At 50.5% G+C, this 25,337-nt stretch overlaps 2 protein-coding genes across 7 annotated transcripts in view; one reads left to right on the forward strand and one right to left on the reverse strand.

The window, feature by feature from the left end:
• The first annotated feature begins 692 nt into the window (after nt 1-692).
• Nucleotides 693-10,596, forward strand: pik3r4 (phosphoinositide-3-kinase regulatory subunit 4). Of its 3 annotated transcripts, none has more exons than XM_023331160.1 (21): nt 693-1,004; nt 2,110-2,847; nt 2,932-3,065; nt 3,550-3,760; nt 3,826-4,185; nt 4,263-4,397; nt 4,515-4,736; nt 4,805-4,978; nt 5,198-5,343; nt 5,422-5,625; nt 5,906-6,107; nt 6,332-6,435; nt 6,579-6,801; nt 6,968-7,133; nt 7,240-7,404; nt 8,387-8,598; nt 8,675-8,806; nt 8,877-8,977; nt 9,043-9,131; nt 9,512-9,632; nt 10,029-10,596. In XM_023331160.1, exons 2-21 carry the CDS (start codon nt 2,130-2,132, stop codon nt 10,197-10,199), a joined length of 3,990 nt encoding a protein of 1,329 aa, XP_023186928.1. In that variant the 5' UTR covers nt 693-1,004; nt 2,110-2,129; the 3' UTR covers nt 10,200-10,596. The 3 variants fall into 3 exon arrangements, with proteins under 3 accessions (XP_023186928.1, XP_023186930.1, XP_023186929.1); XM_023331162.1 differs by having other exon boundaries at nt 6,332-6,426; XM_023331161.1 differs by having other exon boundaries at nt 6,335-6,435.
• A 450-nt stretch (nt 10,597-11,046) lies between these two features.
• col6a6 (collagen type VI alpha 6 chain) overlaps nt 11,047-25,337 on the reverse strand; it is a 43,394-nt gene continuing 29,103 nt past the window's right edge. For 3 of the 4 annotated variants that reach the window (XM_023330448.1, XM_023330450.1, XM_023330447.1), the window contains 27 exons: nt 24,854-24,925; nt 24,634-24,660; nt 24,500-24,544; nt 23,893-23,946; nt 23,591-23,653; nt 21,578-21,643; nt 21,220-21,273; nt 20,800-20,835; nt 20,658-20,720; nt 20,483-20,545; nt 18,478-18,540; nt 18,333-18,395; nt 18,216-18,266; nt 18,107-18,142; nt 17,440-17,502; nt 17,301-17,363; nt 17,181-17,216; nt 17,046-17,082; nt 16,964-16,975; nt 16,212-16,705; nt 15,992-16,088; nt 15,195-15,833; nt 15,036-15,117; nt 14,592-14,725; nt 14,175-14,345; nt 12,548-12,592; nt 11,047-12,356 (listed from right to left, as the gene is read on the reverse strand). In XM_023330448.1, coding sequence (XP_023186216.1) covers nt 12,181-12,356; nt 12,548-12,592; nt 14,175-14,345; nt 14,592-14,725; nt 15,036-15,117; nt 15,195-15,833; nt 15,992-16,088; nt 16,212-16,705; nt 16,964-16,975; nt 17,046-17,082; nt 17,181-17,216; nt 17,301-17,363; nt 17,440-17,502; nt 18,107-18,142; nt 18,216-18,266; nt 18,333-18,395; nt 18,478-18,540; nt 20,483-20,545; nt 20,658-20,720; nt 20,800-20,835; nt 21,220-21,273; nt 21,578-21,643; nt 23,591-23,653; nt 23,893-23,946; nt 24,500-24,544; nt 24,634-24,660; nt 24,854-24,925 — 2,805 coding nt within the window. In that variant the 3' untranslated portion in view covers nt 11,047-12,180. The remainder of the gene's footprint in view (nt 12,357-12,547; nt 12,593-14,174; nt 14,346-14,591; nt 14,726-15,035; nt 15,118-15,194; nt 15,834-15,991; nt 16,089-16,211; nt 16,706-16,963; nt 16,976-17,045; nt 17,083-17,180; nt 17,217-17,300; nt 17,364-17,439; nt 17,503-18,106; nt 18,143-18,215; nt 18,267-18,332; nt 18,396-18,477; nt 18,541-20,482; nt 20,546-20,657; nt 20,721-20,799; nt 20,836-21,219; nt 21,274-21,577; nt 21,644-23,590; nt 23,654-23,892; nt 23,947-24,499; nt 24,545-24,633; nt 24,661-24,853; nt 24,926-25,337) is intronic. The other variant, XM_023330449.1, reaches the window with a different exon arrangement.

The following is a 25,337-nucleotide window of genomic DNA, read 5'->3' on the forward strand; positions in this document are numbered from 1 at the left end:
TTCTGGTTGCTCTCCAGATGCAACATTTGACCCACAAATCTGGAACAGAAATTCCAGAAAACTGTAAAACAGCTGAAACACCGAGTTCCTTCAAACCCACCTGAACCATAATAAATGAAACATTGACCTACATATTTGTGTATGATGTTTTTCATGATGGCACTCATTGAAATGTAATTGCTGGTTTCTCAATCGACTGTTTTTATCACGTAAAGCACTTTGAACTGCCTTGTTGCTGAAATGTGCTATAAAAATAAACTTTATTTCTCTCTTTGGGATCAATTGTTTTTGAATTAATTTAAACATCAAAACTTTATTCACTGGTTGTTAGTTCGCAAGATTTGTTTCTTTGAATTTTTATTTTAGTTTTAGGTGATTTTATTTGGTAATATTTCATATTAGTTGTAGCTTATTTTCGCTGATGCAACATTCTGATAATCGGAAGTTTTAAATGTCCTCATAAATTATACTTTGATTTGACTAAGCGTTTCATAATGGTGTACCCATACAAACGTACTATTTATGCAATATTAATTTTTATTGAAACCACATACAGAACTCAAAATGTTGTATTCATATGCTCTCCAGTCTCTTCCACTGACCTCTGGTCTAAGCTCAGAGTACTTCATCTGTCTAATAGACGATCTAAAGATGCTGACCAGCAGAGGGCGCCACAGCACACATCTACTGTGACCCGGATTCATAACAACAGCTGGACTCGGCTGGCCGCTCAGCTTTGTGGTCCAGTCTGGGGTTTTTATGGCATAATAACACATTTTGACGGTTACCGGAGTCTAATCGAAACGGAGCGGAAGATGGTGAAGCCTGCGGAACGGAAGTAGTTAAAGCCCCGCGGGTTGACGCAGCTAGCATCTCCTAGCCACTGCTAGCATCAGAGCCCCGGCGGAAAAAGGAGAAACGGTTAGCTCATGCTAACGAGCTAAAGCTAACGGCGAACCGGTCACGTGATCTGCGGCAACTCGAAAACATCTGAAAGTAAACTGGTAAAGTCACACTTTTTGTTTGCGAATTATTTATATTTATTGGTAAACGAGCGTTTTGAGGCGGAGCGGACCCTGACAGCCGGTTCCGCAGAGAGGAACCGGAGAACTGCTGAACTGTCGGAACTATCAGGGACCTGGACGGATTTCTTTCTGATTTACGTCTAAATATTTATTTTCTTCTGAGTATTTAATCATAGAATTGCACAAATATTGAAGGATTTAATATAGAAATGTTCGGTTCAGTCCAACCATCGAGCCGACCACCGATAGCCTCCGACCACGGAGGTGTTCAGAGAGCAGTAGCCAAGAATATTATAGGAAGGTTGAGTTGAAGGAAAAAAGAGATGCAAAAGTAACTTCATCTTTTATATGATTGAGAAACAGAAAATGTGGTCAGAACCTCAGGATGGTATAAATAAAATCACATTTCATTGTATCAGTTTGTTACATGTTGGATTCACGTTAATGTGTTTGATAAAGAGATCTCACATTAGATACTGAAATGTTTCCTATTATGACCCGATTAGCATCAAAATTGTTATAGTTAATGTAAACTAACAAACCCGAAATTGAAAAAACATTTATGTTTACTCAAATGAATAACTTTGGTAAATAATGGAGAAAAATTATAACTAATTGGAACTATATCATGGATTTAGAAAATTAAAACAAACCAAATTAAACATATCATTTTTATAGTTTTTTTTAAAGCTAAAACAAAATTACAGATATAATATACTTAATTTTTTCGCCTTACAAACTGATGTTTGTTTATGTCAGCTGTCGGTAAATTAGCTGTCGGTAAAAAATGTAGTCTTCTGTTGAGTATTTATTACCCAATTGCTGTAAAAATCAAGTATGAAAAAACTAAAACTACTACAATAACTAATAAAAACTAAGCTAAAACTAAACAATATGTTATTAAAAGTATCTGGCAAAAACTAACTCAATTAGATAAATAGTTACCACAAAATAAAAATAAACTGTATTGAAAAACTCATAACTATTAAGACCAGATTAGCATCCAGGCAGGTCCAGATTTTACTTTTATAAAGTGTGTGTAAAGCTGCAGTAAAGTGTGTGACCCATGGCGTCTGTCTCCCAGACGGGCTCGGCGGCGGCAGGATGGGGAACCAGCTGGCAGGCATCGCCCCCTCCCAGATCCTCTCCGTGGACAGCTACTTCTCAGACATCCACGACCACGAGTACGACAAGAGCCTGGGCAGCACGCGCTTCTTCAAGGTGGCGCGCGCCAAGCACCGCGAGGGCCTGGTGGTGGTCAAGGTGTTCGCCATCCAGGACCCGTCGCTGCCACTCACCAGCTACAAGCAGGAGCTGGAGGAGCTGAAGATCCGCCTGCACTCCTGCCAGAACTGCCTGCCCTTCCAGAAGACATCCCTGACAGAGAAGGCCGCTATCTTGTTCCGTCAGTTCGTCCGGGACAATTTGTACGATCGGATCAGCACGCGGCCCTTCCTCAACAACGTGGAGAAGCGCTGGATCGCCTTCCAGATCCTCACCGCTGTGGACCAGGCGCACAAGGCCGGCGTCCGCCACGGCGACATCAAGACGGAGAACGTGATGGTGACCGGCTGGAACTGGGTGCTGCTCACCGACTTCGCCAGCTTCAAGCCCACTTATCTGCCCGAGGACAACCCCGCCGACTTCAACTACTTCTTCGACACGTCCAGGCGCCGGACGTGCTACATCGCCCCCGAGAGGTTCGTGGACGGCAGCATGTTCACCACAGAGAGCGACCAAAACACGCCGCTGGTGGACCTGACCAGCAACAACCAGCGCAGCCGGGGTGAGCTGCGGCCGGCCATGGACATCTTCTCTGCAGGTACGGACCCGACGAGAAAGGCCGAGGCCTGGAGGCCCGGCTGGATGCTGAACGGGAATGTGTGTGTGTGTGTGTGTGTTCCAGGCTGCGTGATCGCCGAGCTTTTCACCGAGGGCGTCCCGCTCTTCGACCTGTCCCAGCTGCTGGCCTACCGCAAGGGACACTTCCAGGCCGAGCAGGTCTTGCTGAAGATCGAGGACCAGAGCATCCGCGAGCTGGTAGGCACGGGCCGGTTCTGATCCCATACAGGCCAGGTGTAGAAGGTCTGACTGGGTTCCAGGCTGGTCCCAATGGTTTAGTTCAGGGTCAAAGGTCACATCAGCATGCCTGACCCGAAGGTTTCTGTCCCTTCATGGTGATCTGAGAGGAAAGCTCCTCCAGGCCTTCGTGTTCTTGTTCTGTTGATGTGACCCAGAAGTTTCCTCCAGGGTTCTGCAGGGAGGAACTTTAACCCAGATGCTGCTTCTTCTTCTCTGTCAGGAATAAAAGCCTTTCAGGAGAATCTAAACTTCAGCTTTTTTCTGCAGATGAGCTAAATGCTGAGGGTTTTTCTCTTCATGCATAAAGTCTCTATAAACGCAACAAAGTTGTTTGTTTTCTCGCTAGTTGCATTCTTGAATCTTTAGATTTGTGGTTAGTTTGTTGTGAAACAGCGAAAGTGGAGCTGAGTCAGCAGGTTGGAGCCTCCATCTTGTCCCGCAGGTGGCCCAGATGGTTCAGCGCGAGCCGGAGAAGCGTCTTTCTGCCGAGGAGCATCTGAAGCTGCAGAGAGGAAAAGCGTTCCCCGACATCTTCTACAGCTTCCTGCAGCCCTACATGGCTCAGTTCGCCAAGGAGACGTTCCAGTCCGCAGACGAGCGCGTCCTGGTGATCCGAAAGGATCTGGACAACATCCTGCTGAACCTGCGGGGAGGTGAGCCCGTCCGCTTCCTGACGCCGCACTTCCTGTTCCTGTCTGACGGCCCGCCTCTCCTCCAGGCTCCTCCTCTTCCTGCCAGGAGGAGCAGGGCCTCGTGGTGCTCGTCTCCGTCATCACTTCCTGCCTGCAGACGCTGCACTCCTGCGACTCCAAGCTGGCGGCGCTGGAGCTCGTCCTGCACCTGGCGCCGCGGCTGGGCGTCGACATCCTGCTGGACCGCATCACGCCGTACCTGCTGCACTTCTGCAATGACCCGGTTCCCCGTGTACGCGCCCAGGCCGTGCGCACGCTCACCAAGGTGCTGGCGCTGGTGAAGCAGGTTCCAAGGAACGATGTGAACATCTACCCAGAGTACGTGCTGCCCGGCATCGCTCACCTGGCCCAGGACGACGCCACCATCGTCAGGCTGGCCTACGCAGGTCTGTGCTGCAGACCGCAACGCAGTCCCGGCTCCCAGCCGCGTCTCAGGTCTCCATGTTTGTCTCCCGCTGCGTAGAGAACATCGCTCACCTGGCAGAGAGCGCGCTGCGCTTCCTGGAGCTGGTGCAGGAGAACAACGTGAACACGGAGCAGGATCCGGGCGGAGAGGACGCCGAGGAGAGCAGCCACCCCAACGAGAACTACGACTCAGGTGATGCCTCGCCACATCTCTTTAGCCACGTGCCTTTAGCCACGTGCCGTTACCACGCCCTGTTAGCCTCGCCCCGTTAGCCACGCTGACCTGCCGTTGTGTGTTTGTGACCCTCAGAGCTGCAGGCGCTGCATGAGATGGTGCAGCAGAAGGTTGTGACGCTGCTCAGCGACTCGGAGAACATCGTGAAGCAGACGCTGATGGAGAACGGCATCACGCGGCTCTGCGTGTTCTTCGGCAGGCAGAAGGCCAACGACGTGCTGCTGTCCCACATGATCACCTTCCTGAACGACAAGAACGACTGGCACCTGCGGGGGGCGTTCTTCGACAGCATCGTGGGTGAGGATCTGGCGGCGGCGCAGTGGCGGCGGCGCCTGGCTGCTTACTAACGCTGTGTCATGTTGAAGGTGTGGCGGCGTACGTGGGCTGGCAGAGCTCGTCCATCCTGAAGCCGCTGCTGCAGCAGGGACTGAGCGACACTGAGGAGTTCGTCATCTTCAAAGCTCTGAACGCGCTGACCTGCATGTGCCAGCTGGGGCTGCTGCAGAAACCGCACATCTACGAGTTCGTCGGTGACATCGGTAAGATGGCGGCTCCTCTCCGCTCCGCATCGCAGCTGAGCTGAAAAAATTCATCGCTGCTTTAGAAAACAAAACAAAGTCTCTTCAAGGTCACAAATGCTGATAAAGCGACAGTTGGAAAGCTGAGATCGGTGCTTCCTACAGCCCTGCTTACCGCTCCACACCTGGCCACGCCCCTCTGTCTCGCGGCTCTAACTTGTCCCGCTCTGCTTGCCGTAGCTCCCTTCCTGTGCCACCCCAACCTGTGGATCCGCTACGGCGCCGTGGGCTTCATCACTGTGGTGGCGCAGCACCTCAACGTGGCCGACGTCTACTGCAAGCTGATGCCTCACCTGACCCCGTTTGTCACCCAGCCCATCATCCAGGTGCGTGCTCTGCTCTTCCTCCTCCTCTTCCTCACTCCTTCCGGCCCTCCCCCTCCTCACGCGTCCGTCTCCTCTCAGATCGATAAGGAGCTGGTCCTGCTGAGCGTCCTGAAGGAGCCGGTCAGCCGCTCCATCTTCGACTACGCCCTGCGCTCCAAAGACATCGGCAGCCTGTTCCGACACCTGCTGCTGCGGCAGAAGAAGAGATCCGGCTCCATCCCGGAGTGTCCGAATCCGGATGACCCGGCCATCGCTCAGCTGCTGAAGAAGCTGCTGTCGCAGGTCAGGACAGCTCCTCAGCAGAGTCTCTAGCAGGATGACGCAGCGCGTTAGCATTAGCTTAGTAGTGTGTTAGCATTAGCTTTCTCTACATACTGTGGTTCAGTGTGTTTCAGAGCTCAGCCAGAACGGTCCTGAACTCCCCGTTATTCCAGATTCCTGATCAGACTCGGATCTACAGAGACGTTCTGGTTCTGTGGTCAAACCGACCCAGAACTTCAACCTTCCCCCTGTTTTCATGAATCCAACCTCAGCGTTTTCCCTGTCCCGTCTGTCGGTCCAGGGCATGACGGAGGCCGAGGAGGACAAGCTTCTGGCTCTCAAAGACTTCATGCTGAAGTCCAACAAGGCCAAGGCCAACATGGGGGACGCGGGCCACCTGGGGGACGCCGGACAGACGGGGGTCATCGACCTGGGGACGCTGGGCATCACGGGCCGCCAGGTGGACCTGGTCAAACCCAAGACCGAGTCTGACGACAAGAGAGGTGGGAAACGGTTCCGATCTGGTTCTTGTGGTTCTGGTTGCAGCGGCAACTCTGATGGATCTGGAGATCAGTCACCAGAACCTGCTGCGTCTCTGTTCTGGTTCTGAGCTCTGCTCGGTTTGATTATCTCTGGATCAATAATGAGACGGACAGCAGGCAGCGTCCATGTAGGCCGATCTCTGGACCAGAACCGGGTTCTGATCAGGTTCTCTTGTTTGTCCCAGCAGCGAGGAAACACACCAAGCAGGACTCGGCCATGAACGAGGAGTGGAAGAGCATGTTTGGATCTCAGGACCCGCCGGCCACGCAGCCCACCACGGTAACCACGGTAACCCAGCCCACCACAGTGACCACTCCCCGTGTTCGTCCCCACCGCTTCCTCTGTGTGGCTGGACCAGAGCAACACGACCCGTTTGTTCCGGTTCTGTTCAGTGATGATCTTTAAAGCAGATGTTTCCTGCTCTCCCTCAGTCCGCCGACGGCTCCGGTAACCAGGTCAGGAAGTCGACTGCGGCTCCGGCGCCGCCCGTGCAGCAGGCGGCGGCCGGCGGCCCCCCCTACCAGCGCCGCATCAACACCTGCAAGACGGAGCTGCAGCAGCTGGTGCAGCAGAAGAGGGAGCAGTGCAGCGCCGAGCGCATGGCCAAGCACATGATGGAGAGCGCCGAGTGGGAGAGCCGGCCGCCTCCTCCAGGTAAGACCTGCACACCTGGCCGCAGCCAGGGGGTGCTGCGGTTCGGCCTCTAGCCAGGGGCGCTGCGGTTCGGCCTCTAGCCAGGGGGCGCTGCGGTTCGGCCTCTAGCCAGGGGGCGCTGCGGTTCGGCCGCAGCCATCTGATGCCTGGCTGCGCTCTGTTTCAGGCTGGCACCCCAAGGGTCTGCTGGTGGCCCACCTGCACGAACACAAAGCAGCCGTTAACAGAATCCGCGTCTCGGACGAACACTCCATCTTCGCCACAGCGTCCAACGACGGCTCAGTCAAAGTCTGGGACAGTCAGAAGATGGAGGGCAAGACCACCACCACCAGGTGGGAACCTCCAGACTCACCGCTGCCTCCTACAGACAGAACATGACCCTTCCATTCCTGCGGAGCGGTTCTGAATGATCCGGACCTTCTCTCCGTGTCCCTACAGGTCCGTGCTGACCTACTCCCGTATCGGGGGTCACGTGAAGACACTGACCTTCTGCCAAGGCTCGCATTATTTAGCCGTGGCGTCCGATAACGGATCCATCCAGCTGCTGGCCGTGGAAGCCAACAAGCCTCCCAAATCTCCCAAAGTTCAGCCGTTCCAGAGCCGGTAAGGTCCAGAACCGGTAAGGTCCAGAACCAGTAAGGTCCAGAACCAGTAAGGTCCAGAACCAGTATGCTCTCTACATGGAGATGGTATTAGCCGTCAGGACACAAACACCTGCTGCTAAAATGATCTAATTATTATTTTTAACCTCATTAAATCAGTCTTAAAACTCCTTCAGTCTGAAATGTTCAGTTATATATGAATATATATGAATATTTTTAGGGTCTGAACCCTCTAAAGGTCAGTTCGACACATTCATATTGCTCCACTGTAGTGGAAGCTAACGCTAAAGCTCTAATTTTAACCATGTTGAAACCCACAGAACGCTACATGTGCAGTTACACCCGACCTCCGGATCAAACCTTTCACTCCTGGCTTCAGTTTTATTGTTGTGGAGTTTTGATTTTATATAATAATAAACATCATTGCTGCTCCGCAGGAAACAGAACTTCAGAATAAGAGACTGAACTTAAACATCCAGGTACTTTAACACAGATGTCAAACTTAATTAAGCTGAAAGTTTACAAAACAGCCCAGTAAATTAGCGTTTCAGAGTTTAGCTGGAAAAAATCGTTTAGGTAAAGATGAAGGTTTTCAGTTAGCAGAAATGCTAAGTGAAACATTAGCTGCCCTGTTAGCTCATCAGCAGAAGCTACACAAAACTTTGACACATTATAAGTAAAACCCAAAAATGATTTTCTTATCCGGCAGCGATGCTTCACTACTGCTGCTTCATTGCAGCTTTACTCAGGTAGCGCCACCTGCTGCACAAACATTAAATCAATAAATGATTCTTCTCAAGTGAGCGATTACGTCAGGATGAGTGTTTGCTTCCTGCCAAACGATAAGGAGTAAATAAGTGCCGATGTTTTGCTGCTTTAAGGACCTGAGACATCAGATCCAAAATGGCTGAAAATAAAAAACACAAATGAGCGTTTTCCTCTGACGTCTGGAGGGTTAAAGGCGTTCTGCTGTCTGGTTCCAGGACTCTGGACCTGCAGGAAGATGGCTGTGCTGTGGACGTCCACCACTTCCACTGCGGCGCCCAGTCGGTGCTGGCCTACGCCACGGTGAACGGCGGCCTGGTGGGCTGGGACCTGCGCTCCAACTGCAACGCCTGGACGCTGCGGCACGACCTGCGGCTCGGCCTCATCACCTCCTTCAGCGTGGACGTGCACCAGTGCTGGCTCTGCCTGGGTCCGTCCCGGTCCTGGAGCCTTCCTGGTTCTGGTCCGTTTCCCTGGTGACCGAGCCGCTTTGTTTCTCCCCCCAGGTACCAGCAGCGGCACCATGGCCTGCTGGGATATGCGGTTCCAGCTCCCCATCTCCAACCACTCCCACCCGGCCCGGGCCCGGGTCCGCCGGCTACTCATGCACCCGCTGTACCAGTCGTCTGTGATCGCAGGTCGGCGCCGCGTCAGAACCGGGTCGGTCCGAAGGAGAACCCGTCTCACCGCCTGTCTGTGTCTCTGCAGCCGTCCAGGGGAACAACGAGGTGTCCATCTGGGACATGGAGACCGGGGACAGGAAGTTCACGCTGTGGGCCAGCTCTGCCCCGCCGCTCTCTGAGATGCAGGTTGGTCCGGTTCTGGGTCCGGGTCCGGTCCTGCAGCGGTTCTGACGTCTTGCTTTGTGTTGCAGCCGTCTCCTCACAGCGTCCACGGAATCTACTGCAGCCCGGCCGACGGGAACCCTCTGCTGCTGACGGCCGGGTCCGACATGAGGATCAGGTGAGCAGAACCTCTGGATCCGTAGAGATCAGACTAGAACATCGAACCGGCCGGTTCCGACGTTGCTCTGATGGTCCCAGATCGACGTGTGGATGTCGAGCTGGAGTCCAAAAGGGAAATGTTTCGGTTGTTGGAGCCTCTTCTGCTCCTCAAAACTGTCTGAGGGTTTAATTAGAACCGGGTCGGAAGTTCTGCAGCTGCTGCTCTTTAAAGACTGCACAGAGTAATCTAATCAGAACCATATGGACCACCAGAACCAGTCCTGGTCCCAGTCTTCACAGCATAGACAACCAGATTCTGCAGAGAACAATTCAAACCGCAGCAGCTTTTAACCAGGTGGTTCTGTTCAGGTTCTGTTTTCACTGCCTGGTTCTGTTCAGGTTCTGGGACCTGGCGTACCCGGAGCGGTCGTACATCGTGGCGGGAGGAGCCCACGACTCGCTGCACTGTCCGTCTGTCCTCTACAGCCGTAAGATCATCGAGGGAACCGAAGTGGTTCAGGTAAAGGGAACTCAAATCAAAACTGAAATCACTCCTTACTCCCAGCTGGGCAAATCTCCAATTTTTTTTATACCAAAGTTGATTAAACAGCAGCTTGTGAAACCTGATGGTAGTTCCTGGGTGGGCTGACATCACTCTAAATTTGCAAAAATTTAATCTTCAAAAACAGAAAATTACATTAAAAGGTCCATACTTCTAGAGCTAACTGTTACAGAGCGCAGTAAATCTGAGAAAACGGGACCAGAGAAACGTCCCCACTTCCCACAATGACCTCAGTTTGTGGGTGAAACTGGTGAAGGAGGCCCTGCTTATGCAGGAAAACAAGTACACACACACACACACACACACACACACACACAGAGCGGCCATCATGTCTCCTTCCTCCCGTCCCTGCAGGAGATCCACAGCAAACAGAAGAGCGGCGCCGCCGAGGACTCGCCTCGCCGCGGCCTGGAGTCACTTCCTGTCGGCCATCATGACATCATCACCGACATCGCCACCTTCCAGACGACGCAGGGCTTCATCGTCACCTCGTCCAGAGACGGCATAGTCAAAGTGTGGAAGTGAAGATGTGGACCGACTTTTATTTTGAAGGGTTTTCCTGACATCAGACTTCCTCTTCCTCTCCTGCTTCATCCTAATGCAACTGTGGATGGACCCGGTTCTGGTTCTGGTCTAACCAATCAGACCAGTGAATGAGACGGGTTCGGACTCACCTGAAGGTCCGGTCTCGATGTTGATCCGGACGTCTTGGTTCTGCATGTCGTCATCACCATCTGGGTTCCGTTTAAAGAGACCCCCAGCAGCTCGACCCGGTTCTGGTTCTGTTCATCATGAGTCGCTTTGTTTTGTCTAACTGACGTGAAACTGGTTCTGGAATAATTCAGAACCATTTTCAAGAGAAATTAAATCCCATTTCCTTCTTTCCAGGTCATTCATATTTAATAAAGAAGCCAGACTCTTATTTTGAAGAGAATCTGTGAGATTTACTTTGAAAGTCCAATTTTAAACTGAATTCTTCACATGATAAATAAAGACAACCTGATTACAGAGGCGGCCATGTTGGATTAGCATAGGGACGAAGCTGCTGCTTAGTCAGGAAATGAGCATCCAGCAGCCATCCAACCTACATCCAACAGCCATCCAACCTACATCCAACAGCCATCCAACCTACATCCAACAGCCATCCAACCTACATCCAACAACCAGACATCCAACCTACATCCAACAACCATCCAACCTACATTTAACACCAGACATCCAACCTACGTCCAACAGCCATCCAACCTACATCCAACAACCATTCAACCTACGTCCAACAGCCATCCAACCTAGATCCAACAACCATCCAACCTACATCCAACAACCATCCAACCTACATTTAACAATCATCCAACATGAGGCTGAGTCAGTGGAGCTTCATATGAACCGGTTCTGGTTCGTTTATTTGGGTTTCTGCAGCCGTTACATCACAGGTTCTCATGGTTCTGGTTCTGGTATGAACAGAACCTGTCAGGATGTTTGGACAGTCACTGACGGGTTCTAAACTCAGACCCGGTTCCTGAACGGTTCTGCGGTTCCGCTTCTGACCCGTCAGCCAGGTGGATCAGAACCAGAACCAGCTGTTTGAGACCAAGAAGATCTGTTGTTACCAGGCAACAGCAGGTAGGTTCTGGTTCTGACTGGCTTGGAGGAGAGAGTTTGTCTCTAGCGTTTGACCGATCCCTGAGGAAGAACCGGGCCTGCTCCAGAACCTTTGGGAACATTTTCTATTAAAGATATTTATAGATTATTGGTTTCAGATTTTGACATGAATTTAAATGTTGTTACATATTTCCACCAGCAGGGGGTGCATCAGGAAAAGCCTGAAGGGGGCGCTGCTGTTTTGCTAAAACACTTTACAGAAACTTCAAACATTGTGACCGTTGATCCGGATCGACCCACTTTCATAAAAATAGCACCTGATCCAAGGACGAGCAGAACCGGGTCGGTCCAATGGGAGTTCTACGGAGGCCCTGAAGGGTCACTCAGAGTTTTCTGTTTCCAAGCTGAGGAGCTTTTCCCAACTAAGGTTCCCAAGACAAACTTCACGGTTCCAGGAAAGGTCGGTTTGGATCTGGACCTATGGACAGAACCCAGAGGGATCCGGATCGTCTGCTCACCACCTCTGGATTATCCCTGGATCAGTCTGGACAGGAGGGGTAAAGTTCTGGAGACGGTGCCACTTTCAGGACCGGTCCGGTTCTCCCTGCAGCTGAAACTGAACCGATGAAGTTCCTGAACGGGAAGAATCGGTTCTGGTGTCAATCATCATGTTGGGAACGGGAACATCCGGGTTTGAAGGAGGAACAGCTGCTGGAGGTAAATCCAGATGTGGTGATCAAAAGTCTTCACAAACGGGTCAGAGGGAACGTTAGCTGGGAAACCTGGAAGAACCTCCTGAGTGTGACCCTTCAGGGGTCCTGTAGTCCATCAGGAAGAAGAAAGCGCCTCCTTCTGGTGACATCAAGTCCTGCGATTTCCTCTCCGGCCACGACCTTTGACCTCCTCACCGGATGTGCGTCAGACACAGGTTCTCGCACTCCTCTTGAGTCTCGAAGCGGTTAGCGTTACCGTCGCAGCCGCCGTACCAGAACCGGATGCACTCGTTCTGAACGGTGTCGAAGAACCACATCATGGCGTAGTCCTGGCAGCCGCCGGGGTCCTGGCGCTGGAGGCAGGCGTCTGCACGGAGAGAAGAAGAAGAACGACTCCAACACCTGACTGGAAGAATGGAAGAGCAACGGTTCTGGAGAGGTCACCAGGAGCGATCCATCAGGACATCTACACACCAGCTAAAGCTAAAGCTAAGCTGCTGAACCTTTTCCACCTGCAGCTCTGATGGATCACCTGGAGGCTGAGGAGCGAGTGATCACCTTTAGAGAAGACCATGATCTCCGGCTGCTGCCTCTTGTTAGGATCTGAGAGGGAAAACAGATCAGAACAGGTCAGATCTACAGGAAACAAACATCTACAGCAACCTGAGCTCAGCTTCATGCAGACGTTAGGAAGGAGGAAACCATGTCAACATGTTACGGGTTCTTCTTCTGCATCCTAACATTTCTCCAGGATTCCAGAGTCGACCGGCTCAGATCAAGAGCTGAGGAGCCGAGACCTTCCATGGTTTCTCAGCCTGGGGCCCCTGAGCTGAGCTTTTACAATAAACTATCTGCCACATAAAGTTGTTTGAATTTCAACAAGAGCCTGAACACCAAAGTGACATCAGATGTTTAACTTTTAACACAGTGAAGAATGTTTTTCTCACTGAATGTCTTCATTTCTGACATTATTTTATGCCTCAGTAGCAGATAATCGGGCCGCTACAATCACTGCTAACAGTTTAGCCCTTAGCAACTAGCATATTAGCACCAAAATGCTAATACAGTCATTTCGCTCTCAAACGTCGTCTATGTCAGACTGGTTAATGGAATAACAAATGTTTAACTATGAAAACATTATGGGATCATTTCCAAGTTTTTGGTGAACGTTGGAAACCTGGAATTGAACTAAATTCCATTATTTACTGCTTCTTCATGTAAGAGCTGGCAGGGGAAGCACCGCCACCCTGTGGTGTAATTTGGTACAACACCACAATTCAACATACTGTCTCCCTCTTTGAATTATGTTAAATTATAACTAAAACAATACAATGTGATCAATAGTAACTCTTTTCATCAATTACATGTTGGATTACTGCTAATATGTAATTAGACACAAAATTCTGAGTCTAAAAATATACAAGAAATGTCTAAATAATCAGAAATCTGAGAAGCTCTGCTCTCGATCAACAAGAACTGAGGTTCAGCTGCAGACAAGCTTCAGGACGTCCACGTCTCTTCCTGAGGAGGGCGCCACAGAGTTGCCCCAGTGCAGAGTTTGCTGAGTGGCTGAATCCTCCAGGGACCCGTGAAGACGCAGCACCGGGTCAGAAGGATCAAACAAAGTGGCTCAAAGATCTGGACGTGTTGGACAGTGGGACCGGGAAGAAGAGAACCATCAGCCTGGACCCTGACCCTTAATCCCTGACCCCTGACCAGCAGTTAGAGGAAGAAGGATGGAAAATACTGATCCAAAGTATTAGAAAGTATTTAGCTTGCTAGTTAAGCTTGTTAGCTTAGCTAAGTTAGTCTAGCTGCTAGCAACAAGCAGAATATTTAGTTTAGAAATTAAAGATTTATTTTAGAGCTAAATGTTTAGTGAGCAAACAAGATACTTATCTGCAAATTAATATTTTTTTTCAAACAAAATATATTGCTAGCTAGCTAGATATTATGCTAGTTACTTAGCTAGGAACCTAAATATTTATCTTGAAAGCGTAACTTTGTCCAGCTAAACATTTAATTTGGATAAATAAATATTTAGCAACCAAAATATTGCTGTGAATTGTTTCCTCTGTAACGAATGGCTCCTTGCTGAAGCCGGTCCCTTCGCTCACCGCGTTACACAGAAACACGGAAGCAGAGATGGATGAGAGCGGGCCGGTGACGGTCAGGCTGGACTTACTCTGGACGCCACACGTCCGGAAACATTCATGCTCCGAACTAAAGCGGTTGGCGTTGCCGCCACAGCCGCCGAACCAGAAGGGGGAGCATGCAGCGACGGTTCTGTCAAAGAACCACCGCTGGACAAAGTCGGTACACTGGAAACCGAAATCAACGTCCAGCTGACAGCGGGCTGCAAGCAGAACACACACATTTACTGACCACACACACACACACACACACATTCAGCTGAACACACCAGAGACCAACATGCACAAAGTAAATCACAGAGGGACAACATGAGGATAGTCTCCTGTCCAGAAGAGGAGGTCAGTCTGATCTGCAGCAGCGACTGAATCTGGGCGCCAACAGCTGCAGGTTTACTCGTGTACTGGTACTGTCCCGGTACTAAAGGTTTGGACCGGACTGTGTGTCCTACCGGTCAGGTCTGCTCCCAGCTCCACCGCCTGACTGTCTCCTCTGCCCGGAGTCAGGATGACGTCCAGCAGGTCCATCTGGGTCTGTCCGCCGGTCTGCTCCTGGAACCCCTGCTGCCCGGCGTCGGCTGCCGCCCTGCAGACAGCAGCAACAGGTGGGGTCAGCACCGGCAGCCACAGGGAGCCGGGACGAGGCGGTCCGCTGTTCTGCAACAAGGAGGTGAAACTCTCTGTCCTATCTGTGGGGTTTCTGGGAGCTGATTGGTCGACCAACTCCCTCTGGACCAATCAGCAGTTCAGCTGATTGTCAGTGTGAAATGATTTCTGAACATCAGGAGGCGACTCTCAGCTTTGACTAGGACAGGCTGAGGAAACAGACCAAACTAAAGACGCTGAGAGGAAAGGACTAAATCCTGGTGACAGTCGGTGTTTCTGCAGGTTCTCACTCTGTGAAGGTGGTTTGTCCTCCTTCCGGACCGGCCAGATCTTGACAGTTGGCAGAAGCGGGAGGAGACCCGACGAGTCCCTCTGCAACACATTGATGGAAGTGAGGTTAAGCCCCGGTTACTGCTGCAGCAGCGCCGAGTTTCCAGCTGGGCTCTTACTGTTGAGGGCGGACAGGAAGACCCTGAAGAAGCGCAGGACGTAGCCGCGCTCCTCGGCCTGCAGCCGGCCGACGTGGACCAGGTGCTGCCGGACCGGGAGGCCGGCCAGCTCCTCCACCTGCGTTCGGTCGTAGCGTCCGCCCACCGCCACCACGAACACGGCCACGCCGTCGCAGCGGGCCCTGAGGGCGGCACGGCGCAGCGCGGCGCCGTCCCGCCGGGCCGTCCGAGCCGCCACCACGGCCAGCAGCGCCCTCTTCCTGCGTGGCTGGCCGGCCTGCGGCGGCAGCGCCTCCTTCAGGGCCAAGTCCAGCGTCAGGTCCAGCGCCGAGGAGCCGCTCCGCTGCCGCGCCGTCTGCAGGTGGGTCTTCATCCCGTCCCGGTTCTGGTAGGTCTGCGGGCCGAACTCCAGCATGTCGCCCTGCAGCGCCGCCACCCGGGCCTGGGCACCGGGCCGGCGGGGCTGAGCGCTGACGGCCAGCTGCTCCACCACAGAGGCCAGCAGCAGTTGAGCGCCGGCGTACTGGTCCGCCTGGACCTCCCTGGAGCCGTCCAGAACCAGAGCCAGGTCCAGTTCGGCCTGCAGGGGGGCCGGCGGGTCCAGGATGAAGGAGCATTCTGAGGAGCGTCTGCAGGGGTCTGCAGGGACGGAGCAGAAAACCAGATGTAGAATCAGATGGGAGCTGGAAAAGTCTCGGTCCGGTCCGGTTCTGGTGTGACCCGATGAATCTCTGGATCAGGAGCTTCACAGGTTTGCTTGAACCAGCAAAGGAAAGAGACCAGAATGTGATCTTTACCGTAGCAGATTGCACAGCTCCTGATCTTGTTCAGCTCGGCGGCCATGTTGTCCTGCCTGGTCAACAGGGTGAACATGGAGTTGCCCGAATCGTCCACCTGCCAGAAAACAGATCAGATCACTTCGTCTGATACATCGTTACCTCCCTTCAACAGGTAACGTGATCAGAACGGACTGTGTCGGGTCAGCACTGCAGCGGGTCGCCGGGCGCTGAGCCTCACCTCCATGGCGTTCCGGATCCCAGGAGCTCTGGTCAGAGAAATGACGGCTGAAACAATGTTCAAGGCGCGGTACTCCATGACCGCCGTCAGAACGTCGTCGACGTCCTCCGAGCGGCCGGCGGAAAAGAAAACCGCCACCTTCCTCAGCAGCGTTCCGGCCCGCACGCGCTTGAAGACGTTGTGACCCACGAAGCGCATGGCGGCGCCGAGCTGCGGCTTGTTGGACGTCCTCTCCAAGGCGACGTTCTGCACCGCCTCCCTCAGCTGGGCCTTCTGCCGGTAGTCCTGGAAGCGGATCAGGTACTTGGTGTAGCTGCTGAATCCCACCACGGCGACGCGAGCGCCTCGCGGACAGTTGCTCTCCGCCACGTCGATGTCGTCCAGCAGCGACAGCAGGGCGGAGCGCTGCCTCTCGAAGGCGGCCGGCGTCACGCCGTCGGACATGTCCAGGCCAAAGACCAGCTCGGTGGGGAAGGCCGGGCAGCCGGCGTCACCTGGAAACCAAGGAAGAAGAAAGTAACGGCTCACCATGAAGGTTTGGTTCTCGTGATCAGAGATCCTTATTATTCAGGAGCTGTCTTCCTCTTCCTCTTCTTCTTCTTCTACTTCTTCGTCTGTTGGCTGACAGACGTGAACATGCAGCACGAATGATGCAACCACACTGAGCACTTCCTCCGAATCGACAAACTCTGGATCAAATGTTGAGGCGACTGGGCCGCCGCGCCGCCGTCCGGGTTGGTGTGGATACGTACCAAAGGAACACGCTGTGAGGAGAGGAGACACGGGTCAGAGACCAGCTGCAGGTTCTGCAGGTTCTGCAGGTTCTGAACTCACCACAGTTGTCCTGGATGTAGGTGACCAGCTGACACTCCTGACAGACAGACAGAGACAGACAGACAGACAGACAGACAGACAGACAGGTGAGCAGCTGCAGATCTGGACAGGTGAGACTTTCTCAGGTAAACTTACAGACAGAGAAGAAAACCCAGGCGGTCCTCTGGATCCCTGCAGAGAGAATCACCACTTCATTCATCCATCCCTCATGTTTTCATCTCGTCCATTTGGACCCGGTTCTTCCGGGTCACTCACCCTGTGTCCGGAATGTCCCGGCTCTCCCGGCGTTCCCGGCACTCCGGTCCGGCCCCCGCTCCCCTGCAGGAACCCAAACACACACGCCGGAGTCACACACACCCGGCCGGTTCTGAAGTCCAACCGGGCTAGAACTCACCGCTCGGCCTCGGTTCCCCTTGCGACCCGGCTCTCCCTTGGTCCCCTGCAGCCCGTCCTCGCCCTGCAGGAAGAGACGCGTTTGTTGACAGGAAGTGGCGGCTGCAGGAACTGAGAGAAAATAAAAGCTTCGACTCGGAGCAAACAGCCATTCATCACGACTGGACCGGACCGGACGGTTCTGTTTGGACCCGACTGACAGGATCAGCACAGCAGCTGGAGAATAAGCAAGCCAGAACCGACCGGAACCGGTAAGTAAAGCCTGGCAGCCCACCAGGCTGATGATGCTCTGAGGGAAACGCTGCGTTTAAAAACCAACGAAGAAGAGTTCTGAAGCTGCAGCTGTCGGTTCAATTATTGATCAGATTTTCTAAATTACTATCAAAACAATACTATTTTTTTTTAAATATCAATTTTAGAAAAATTCTCCTTGCAAAAATTTTGGATGAAATTTCTCTCCGTAGGTATCAGGGCGGTTCTGGTCCATACGGCCCGGTTCTGCTGCCTGGTCGCTGGTTAGAATCCCAGTGGAAACGCTCAGAGCAGCCGGTTTGGTACCAGAACCGTTCAGCGGGCCGTCTCCACCAGCAGACGGAGGTTTTAACCTCAGGACCAGATTACAGCGTACTCCGGGTCAATCTGACCTGGTTTCCATGGAAACGACTCACCGTCAGGCCGGGGTAACCGGGGAAACCAGGATCTCCCTGTTCAGACACAGACAGCCAATCAAAACGCAGAAACTCAGAGGACAGCAGAGCATCCTGAGATCGGCTTTACCTTGGCACCGCCGGGTCCCGGAGGTCCGATCCCGTCTCTGCCGTCCTGACCCTGAAACAGAGCGCTGACCCGTCAGAACCAGAACCACAACCACAACCACAACCTGCTGTGTCATACCGGAGCTCCTCTGGGTCCCTGCGGTCCTGGAACTCCAGGACCTCCTGGATCTCCCGGTTGGCCCTGAACACAACACCTGGGTTACTTCTGACCCGACCCGGGTCTGACCAGAACATGGCCAGAACCAGAGAAGGCCGTCGCTCACCTTGGGTCCGACTGCTCCGCTCCGCCCCGCCGGCCCGGTCTCTCCCATCGGCCCCGCCGCGCCCTGCAGGTAACCACGGCAACAGAGTCAGGGCAGGCGGCGCTCTGAGGTCGGAGCGTCCCTGAACGCATCACAGAGTCTGAAATGTTTAAACCGAGCCGTTTTGTTCTGGGATTATTCGTTTCAGGATTTCCTCCTCTGACGTTTTCATCAGCAACAGAAATAAATTTGATGAAAGTGAAAATATTAGAAACGATCAGAAACTTCAGTTTTTATCTAGACAATCAATGATGTCAAACTCTGATCAATAAAACCCAATAATCTGATTGATCAGCCGATCAGTTTCTTTTTCTGATCAGATTCCTGAGTTTCACCAGATTAAAATCATATTTCTAGTTTTTCATCTGACTTCCATTTTGTTTGTGAACCTGAAATAAATTGAGAGGAAATATAAATCAATAATCCATAAAAAGATACTAAACTGCTACAAATGTCTCTTAGCTAACAATGTAGCTTAGCTTGTACAATTAATCAAAGGACACTGAAATAATGAATTATTACTCCGTAATATTTAAAAGGTCATTTAAGTCGTTGAACATGATGAACAGTGTCCACTAGGTGGCAGTAAAGCTCAACTGATTAAACGTAAATAAAACAATGATGAATCTGAAATTCGACCCCACAGTTGCCGTCTGGCGGCCCCAAGCGGGGACCGGACCGGACCGGACCGGACCGGACCGGACCGGACCCGACCCGACCTCCGGTCCTGGTGATGCTCCTTCCTGATCCATATGCAGCCGAGCAGAATCCAGACAGCTGGACTGAAAGCGCCAGAGAGCCGTGGTTCTGGTTCTGTTCAGGTCGGAGATTCAGGGCTGCCTTCGGGTCGGCTGCTGCAGGAACCGCCCGATGCAGAAGCTTCTGCCCCCTGCTGGCCGCTGTTCATATGACAGCCTCCGTCAGTGGTCGGCATGGCGACCTGATTGCTAAGATCTGCAGCTGCTTCTTAAAGTCGGGATGTAAAACACATGCAGCTAATAAATAAACCAAAGCTGCAGATCCGTGTTTACCTCCAGGACTGAACGACGGAGGTCAGACATAAACACGACCTGCATGTTCATCATTAACACAAACACAGCAGGAACACGCAGGAAGATCCGTCAGCAGAAAACAACAAATATAAACAGAACCGGGTCTGCTCACACGATCCGCTGGGTTTAAACAGGAATCCCACAGTTTCATTTAATACTTTTACTGTCTACAATATTTTTGCTACCAACACAATTTCGTGCTGATTTCCTCAATTTTTAGAGATTGGTGATTGGTTGATATTTACGTACCTTTGACTACCTTTAGTTACTCTTTACTACTCCAACCTGGGGACGGAAACCCTGGTTATGGCAACACAGAAATTCATGTTTCTGTGTTTGGGGTTAAATAAAAAAACAAACTTGTTTTTTTGTTGCCCACTGCTAACTACAGCGTGAGCTACGCTAATCATAAGCAGTATTTCTGCTGATGCTAATGCACTACACCAACACAATAATTAGCAGAAGCTAATGTGCTATACCAATATGGTGTTTAGACCACGCTAATGCTAAAGTGCTAAATTCAGCCATCTTTTCTTCCATGACGGAATGTGAGGCTCTGAAAACAATAATTTATTTCTTATATTTATTTAATAAACACTGCTGGTTGTTTGTTCGTGGAAATGTTGCATATCTGACTTTTTATTTGGAACAGAAAACAACAGGAAACGGACCTGCCACTTCAAAATAAGAGCATGAATATAAATGTTCAGCTACTTGAAGGATTCTGGTACCAATAAAACTTTTTCCCTGAATGTTTATGGAGCAGCAGAATAAATTAGCGCGTTAGCTTGTGCTAATCTAGGGGAAGCTAAGTGCTGGATGTCTTCAAAGTGAGCTAACGTAGCTAAGCTAAATCTTAGCTTAGCTACGTTAGCTCCTTCCAGATGAAGGTGAGAGAAAATGTTCCAGCTGACCTGAGGTCCAGTCAGGCCCGGCACTCCTCTGGATCCGGTCGGGCCCTGGACGCCGCGGGGCCCCTGCAGGGACACGAGACAGACAGAACGCCGTCACTCAGCCTGGCACCGTCCAGAACCACCAAGATACAGAACCACCATGGTCCAGACAACTGCAGCTCGATTCGGCTCTCACCTGGGGCCCGGCAGCACCTGGAGGTCCGTTTGGACCTGGAGAACCGGACGGTCCGGTCGAGCCCTGCAGGAACAGAAACGGTTAAAAAGGTTCCAGGTGGGAACAGAACCAACAGAACCAACAGAACCAGGAAAGTTCTGACCTTCTGACCTGGATTCCCTCGCCTCCCGTCCTGACCCTGACCAGCAGAGAGGAAGAAGGTCACCATCATCATCATCATCATCATCATCATCACCATCATCATCAGAAGCTGACGACCAGCATCTGATTAAAGCTGGTTTGATTATTACTAATGAAAACTGATCAATAGATAAAATCCATTGATCAGTGTTGATAATAAAAACTGATCAGTTGATCAGATCTATTGTTGGTTTAATGTTTGATGTTTATGTGAAACTCTTTGATCTGCTGAAATATTCTGCATTAGTAACTGAAACTAAACCCAGATCTGGTTCTGATCCGATGAATTCGGTTTCTCTGTGGAGCAGAAACTGTTTGGATCAGAACCAGAACCGCCGAGCTGCTCAGCAGAACCAAACGTGGAGGTAAACACGGAACTGACCGGGTTTCCCATGATGCCGGGCTCTCCTAGCGGTCCGTCCTCTCCTGGAGCACCCTGTGGGGTCACAAACGGGTCAGAGACCGGACACAGCAGAACCAGAACCAGAACCACAACCGACTTCCTCTCCAGGTTCCACCTGAAAGCCTCCAGGCTGAACCTGAGCAGTGACCAGAGGATGGAGTCATTTTGTCGTCGGTTCTCTCCATCCGTCTGTAACTTTCATTTATTAAAGTTTCTGCAGAAAGAAACTGGAACAAACTGGATCTGATTTAAGGTTTGCTCTGCGCCTCGCCTGATTGGCTGATCCTCTCTGCTCAGGTGACTCACCTGGAGGAAGCTGCTCCCTAGTGTGTGTTACCGGTAATCCTGGGTATCCGGCCTCTCCTTTGGGTCCAGGAGCCGTGTTGTCGCCGCCCGGCTCGCCCTGAAACACACCGAGGTTTGGAGTGAGAACAGAAACATGAACAGATGTTGCTTTAGGAATCTGAAGAAGAAAAACTGTTTTAATTCCGCTTCTCGACATTCCAGGCGTTCCATATGACGGAGCTGGACGGATTTTATTAAATCAGGGTCACATATGAACCTGCGTTGATATGACCTTTGACCTTCTGGATTCAGAACATTCAAACTTGAGCGTGTGCTAATATCTGTGAGTGATGTACGTTAGGCGGCCATTTTTTTGGATACATTTTTTTTAAAGAAGAAAGAACTAGCTTAAGCATGCTAGCAGTTAGCATATCCACCATAGACATGAATACGTCGACGCCTCATTGAGCGCTGAGTCCTGCGTTACGTCGCCGCCATGTTGTGTGTGGCAGCAGAGCGATCGGAGCTCCAAGTCCTGAGCTGTTCTGACTTATTTAAACCCTTTTACAAAACAAACTGGATTCATTGGCTTTACCTTCCACAGGTAAGAATGAAAGAGCAGAATTACAGAATCTAGCTTCTAAACAACAGAGAAATATTTCCTATGTAGCTAAATTGGCCCGAAGTGACCACTGATTGTTAGCGTAGCTACCGTTTTTATATTGTTTTAATGAGAGAGAGCTGATGAGAAACCGCTGTTAGAGAGGAAGTGCATTAAAGACCAGGGGATTTAGAGAGGAAAGGTCAGTCAGGGTCAGAGCTGGAGCTGCTGTTCTTCTGTTTCACAGCTCAGCTTCACAACGCCGCCATCTTTAGCTATAAAGATGCTACGAGTCAGAAAACAACATGATGAAAATATAGGTTTATTCTGAATGGGAAGGAAAAATAGATGTATTTTCTATTACACTTTTGGATCATTTCTCTTTTATCCTGGGCTTTAGCCCGAGTACCAGGACGTCTCAGAACTCACTGGACTTCTCCCAGTGTGACCAGTAGACTGAACCAGTGGCCAGTGTTCCCAGTATAATATAAATACATACATTTGTGTTTTATTGCACACTTTTATTCTTTCACTTTTTGTGTCTTTTTAAGAGAAATATCTCAATCTGAAGTTTTAATGTATTAAGACAACTTATGTGATGAAATCAAAATAATTTCCTCTGTTCCATTTTTCTGTCTATGCTGTCCAAAGTTGGCATATCAAACTGTAATAAATGATTTTTTTTTCCAGAAGAAAACATATGTAGCTAATGTTGGACAATAATTGATTTATCAAAGTTTATTGTTTTTACAGTAAAATATAAAAAAATAAAAGGAAATCAATTTTTCTTCATATCTTGAAATGTTGAATGTACATTAAATTATGAAATCATATAAATATGTTCTTTAATAAAACACTGTAAAAGTGTGTTTGTTCATCAATGTCAATATAAAAACTATCAGAATCATTTGTAACAAATTAAAACATTGTGCTCTTTATTCAAAAATCCCCCAAAATAATTAAATAATCACATCAAAAGTTAGAAACTCTGACTTTAGTCATTTCTATGATTACCAAATATATCAGTGTGTGAGAGAAAATGTGTCAATGACAAGAATTAACTAGAAATACTTAGTAGACCTGCACTTTGTGAAGTTCAATATGGCGGACGCTGTGACGTATCGCAGCAATGGGCCGGCCCGCTCCATGTCTATGAGCTCCACTGCTAATGCTAATGCTAACGCTTCTTCCCCTACAGGAAGTTGTCATATGATTTAAGGTAATTTAAGGAAATGGATCCAGTTCTGGAGCAGAAACCAGATCCAGAGGAATCTTCCTGTTTTTCTATCCAGGTGAGTTTATCCTGATGTTTCTGTTTCACATTTAGAGGAATCATCATCCTGGACCTGCTCTGACATCATCACCTCCTCTGCCTTCTGATTGGACGTTTGGAGCCGAGTTGGGTTTGAGGAGGAGGTCAAAGGTCACCTGCAGTGTGATCATTGCAACCTCTGCTGGACTCACCGGGTCTCCTCTGAGTCCTCGCTGTCCTTCCAGCCCACGCTCCCCTCTGATTCCAGGGATGCCCTGAGGAGGAAAAGGTCAAAGGTCAGAGCGTCCAGGCTGGGTCAGAACCAGAACTGTTTTCCTGCTTTCTGAAGTCTAAGTGAATAAACTGAAACATCTGAACCTGGAGGAGCTGAAGAATGAACGAATGAATACATGAATGAGCAAACATGAACGAACGAACGAATGAACGAACGAACGAACGAATGAACGAACGAATGAATGAATGAATGAATGAATGAATGAATGGGTTCAGGTACCGGGTTTCCTGGATGTCCTCTCTCTCCTCCAGCTCCATCTTTTCCCGTTTCTCCCTGGAAACGGAAACAGAAATCCGTCCAATCAGCTACCAGATCATTTCCAGAAACTGAACAGAACCCGAGCGGATCCGGGATCAGTCGGCGGAACCGACTGGGATCTTTCACGCCTCGTAACATTTATTTAATTCATTCATTAATGTCACAATATCTAAATAAATATTTACTTCACAAGATGAATATTAAGCTAACAAGCTAACTATTTAGCTCCAAGCTACATATTTATGTTAAACTAGCTCACAGAGAAAAATGTAGCTGCATAACATTTAGCTAGCCACATTTAGCTAGCCACATTTAGCTAGCCAGATAACTGCATTAAATATTTAGCAGATATGTAGCTCACTCAGGCAACTACTAATTTAGCTTCACACCAAATATTTAACTAGCGAGCTAACTGGTTAGCAAACATTTAGCTAGCTTAGAGCTAGCTGTGTAGCTTTAGAAATGCTGGTTTTGGTCCCAGGATCTCTACTGCTATTGGACCGGATCTGCTCTGAGGATCCACCAGAACCGCAGAACCCGAGGCGCCGATGCTGCGGGGTGCTGGTACCTGTTCCCCATTGATCCCGTTCAGCCCGTCCTCTCCGTCTTCCCCCTGCAGCCACAGAGAATCACAGTCAAACGTTGTCCGGACTGGACCGTCGGTCCAAACATCCCGCCGTCCAGCGGCTGAGCGTCACTCACCCGGTTCCCGCGCAGGCCGCGCCCGCCCTGCAACACACGCAGCCGTTAGAGCAACACAGGCAGCAAGGAGTCATACAGACCGGACCGGGTCAGAGCCCAGAGACCGGGTCAGAGCCCAGAGACCGGGTCAGAGCCCAGAGACCGGGTCAGAGCCCAGAGACCGGGTCAGAGCCCAGAAACCGGGTCAGAGCCCAGAAACCGGGTCAGAGCTGGCTTCTACCTTCTGTCCTCTGAGTCCGGGGCAGCCCTGGACGCCCGGAGGTCCGCTGGGTCCGGGAGCGCCGCGCTCGCCCTGCAGAGACAGAACGGGTCAGAACAGGCAGCATGGAGGAACCAGCAGAACCCTGAGGTTCTGCTGGTTCTGGAGGGGTTCAGTCCCTGCTGGGCTGGCAGGAATGTTTGGGTTCCAAAACGTTTCCGGCCCAAACAGCTTCTGGCTGGAAACCGTTTACCAACCTGAAGCCACTAAATATGTAAAAAAATCCTTTTTTTCTGTAATGATTAAATTCATTTAGCGTAAACGCTGAGTCATCAGTTCTGACTTTAGCTGTTCATGAGTTTTTATCTGTTCTGGTTTCTCAACTATTTTCTGCCACACCCCTGGGATCATCATTTTTTCGTGCCCTTAGGGTTACCCTAACCCTACCCTGTTCATATTTCATAATTTATCTGTACAAACCACTGGCTCCAGCATTCTATTATCA

This window comes from Xiphophorus maculatus, chromosome 3 (genome assembly GCF_002775205.1).
Source record: "Xiphophorus maculatus strain JP 163 A chromosome 3, X_maculatus-5.0-male, whole genome shotgun sequence".
Taxonomy (NCBI): Eukaryota; Metazoa; Chordata; class Actinopteri; order Cyprinodontiformes; family Poeciliidae; genus Xiphophorus; species Xiphophorus maculatus.

What these genes read in the sequence shown, in the direction of transcription:
- pik3r4 (XM_023331160.1), top strand. Translation starts at nt 2,130, where the DNA reads ATGGGGAACCAGCTGGCAGGCATCGCCCCCTCCCAGATCCTCTCCGTG. An exon ending in CATGGACATCTTCTCTGCAG is followed by an intron (nt 2,848 to 2,931) that starts GTACGGACCCGA and finishes TGTGTGTTCCAG; the next exon opens with GCTGCGTGATCGCCGAGCTT. An exon ending in CCAGTGCTGGCTCTGCCTGG is followed by an intron (nt 8,599 to 8,674) that starts GTCCGTCCCGGT and finishes TTCTCCCCCCAG; the next exon opens with GTACCAGCAGCGGCACCATG.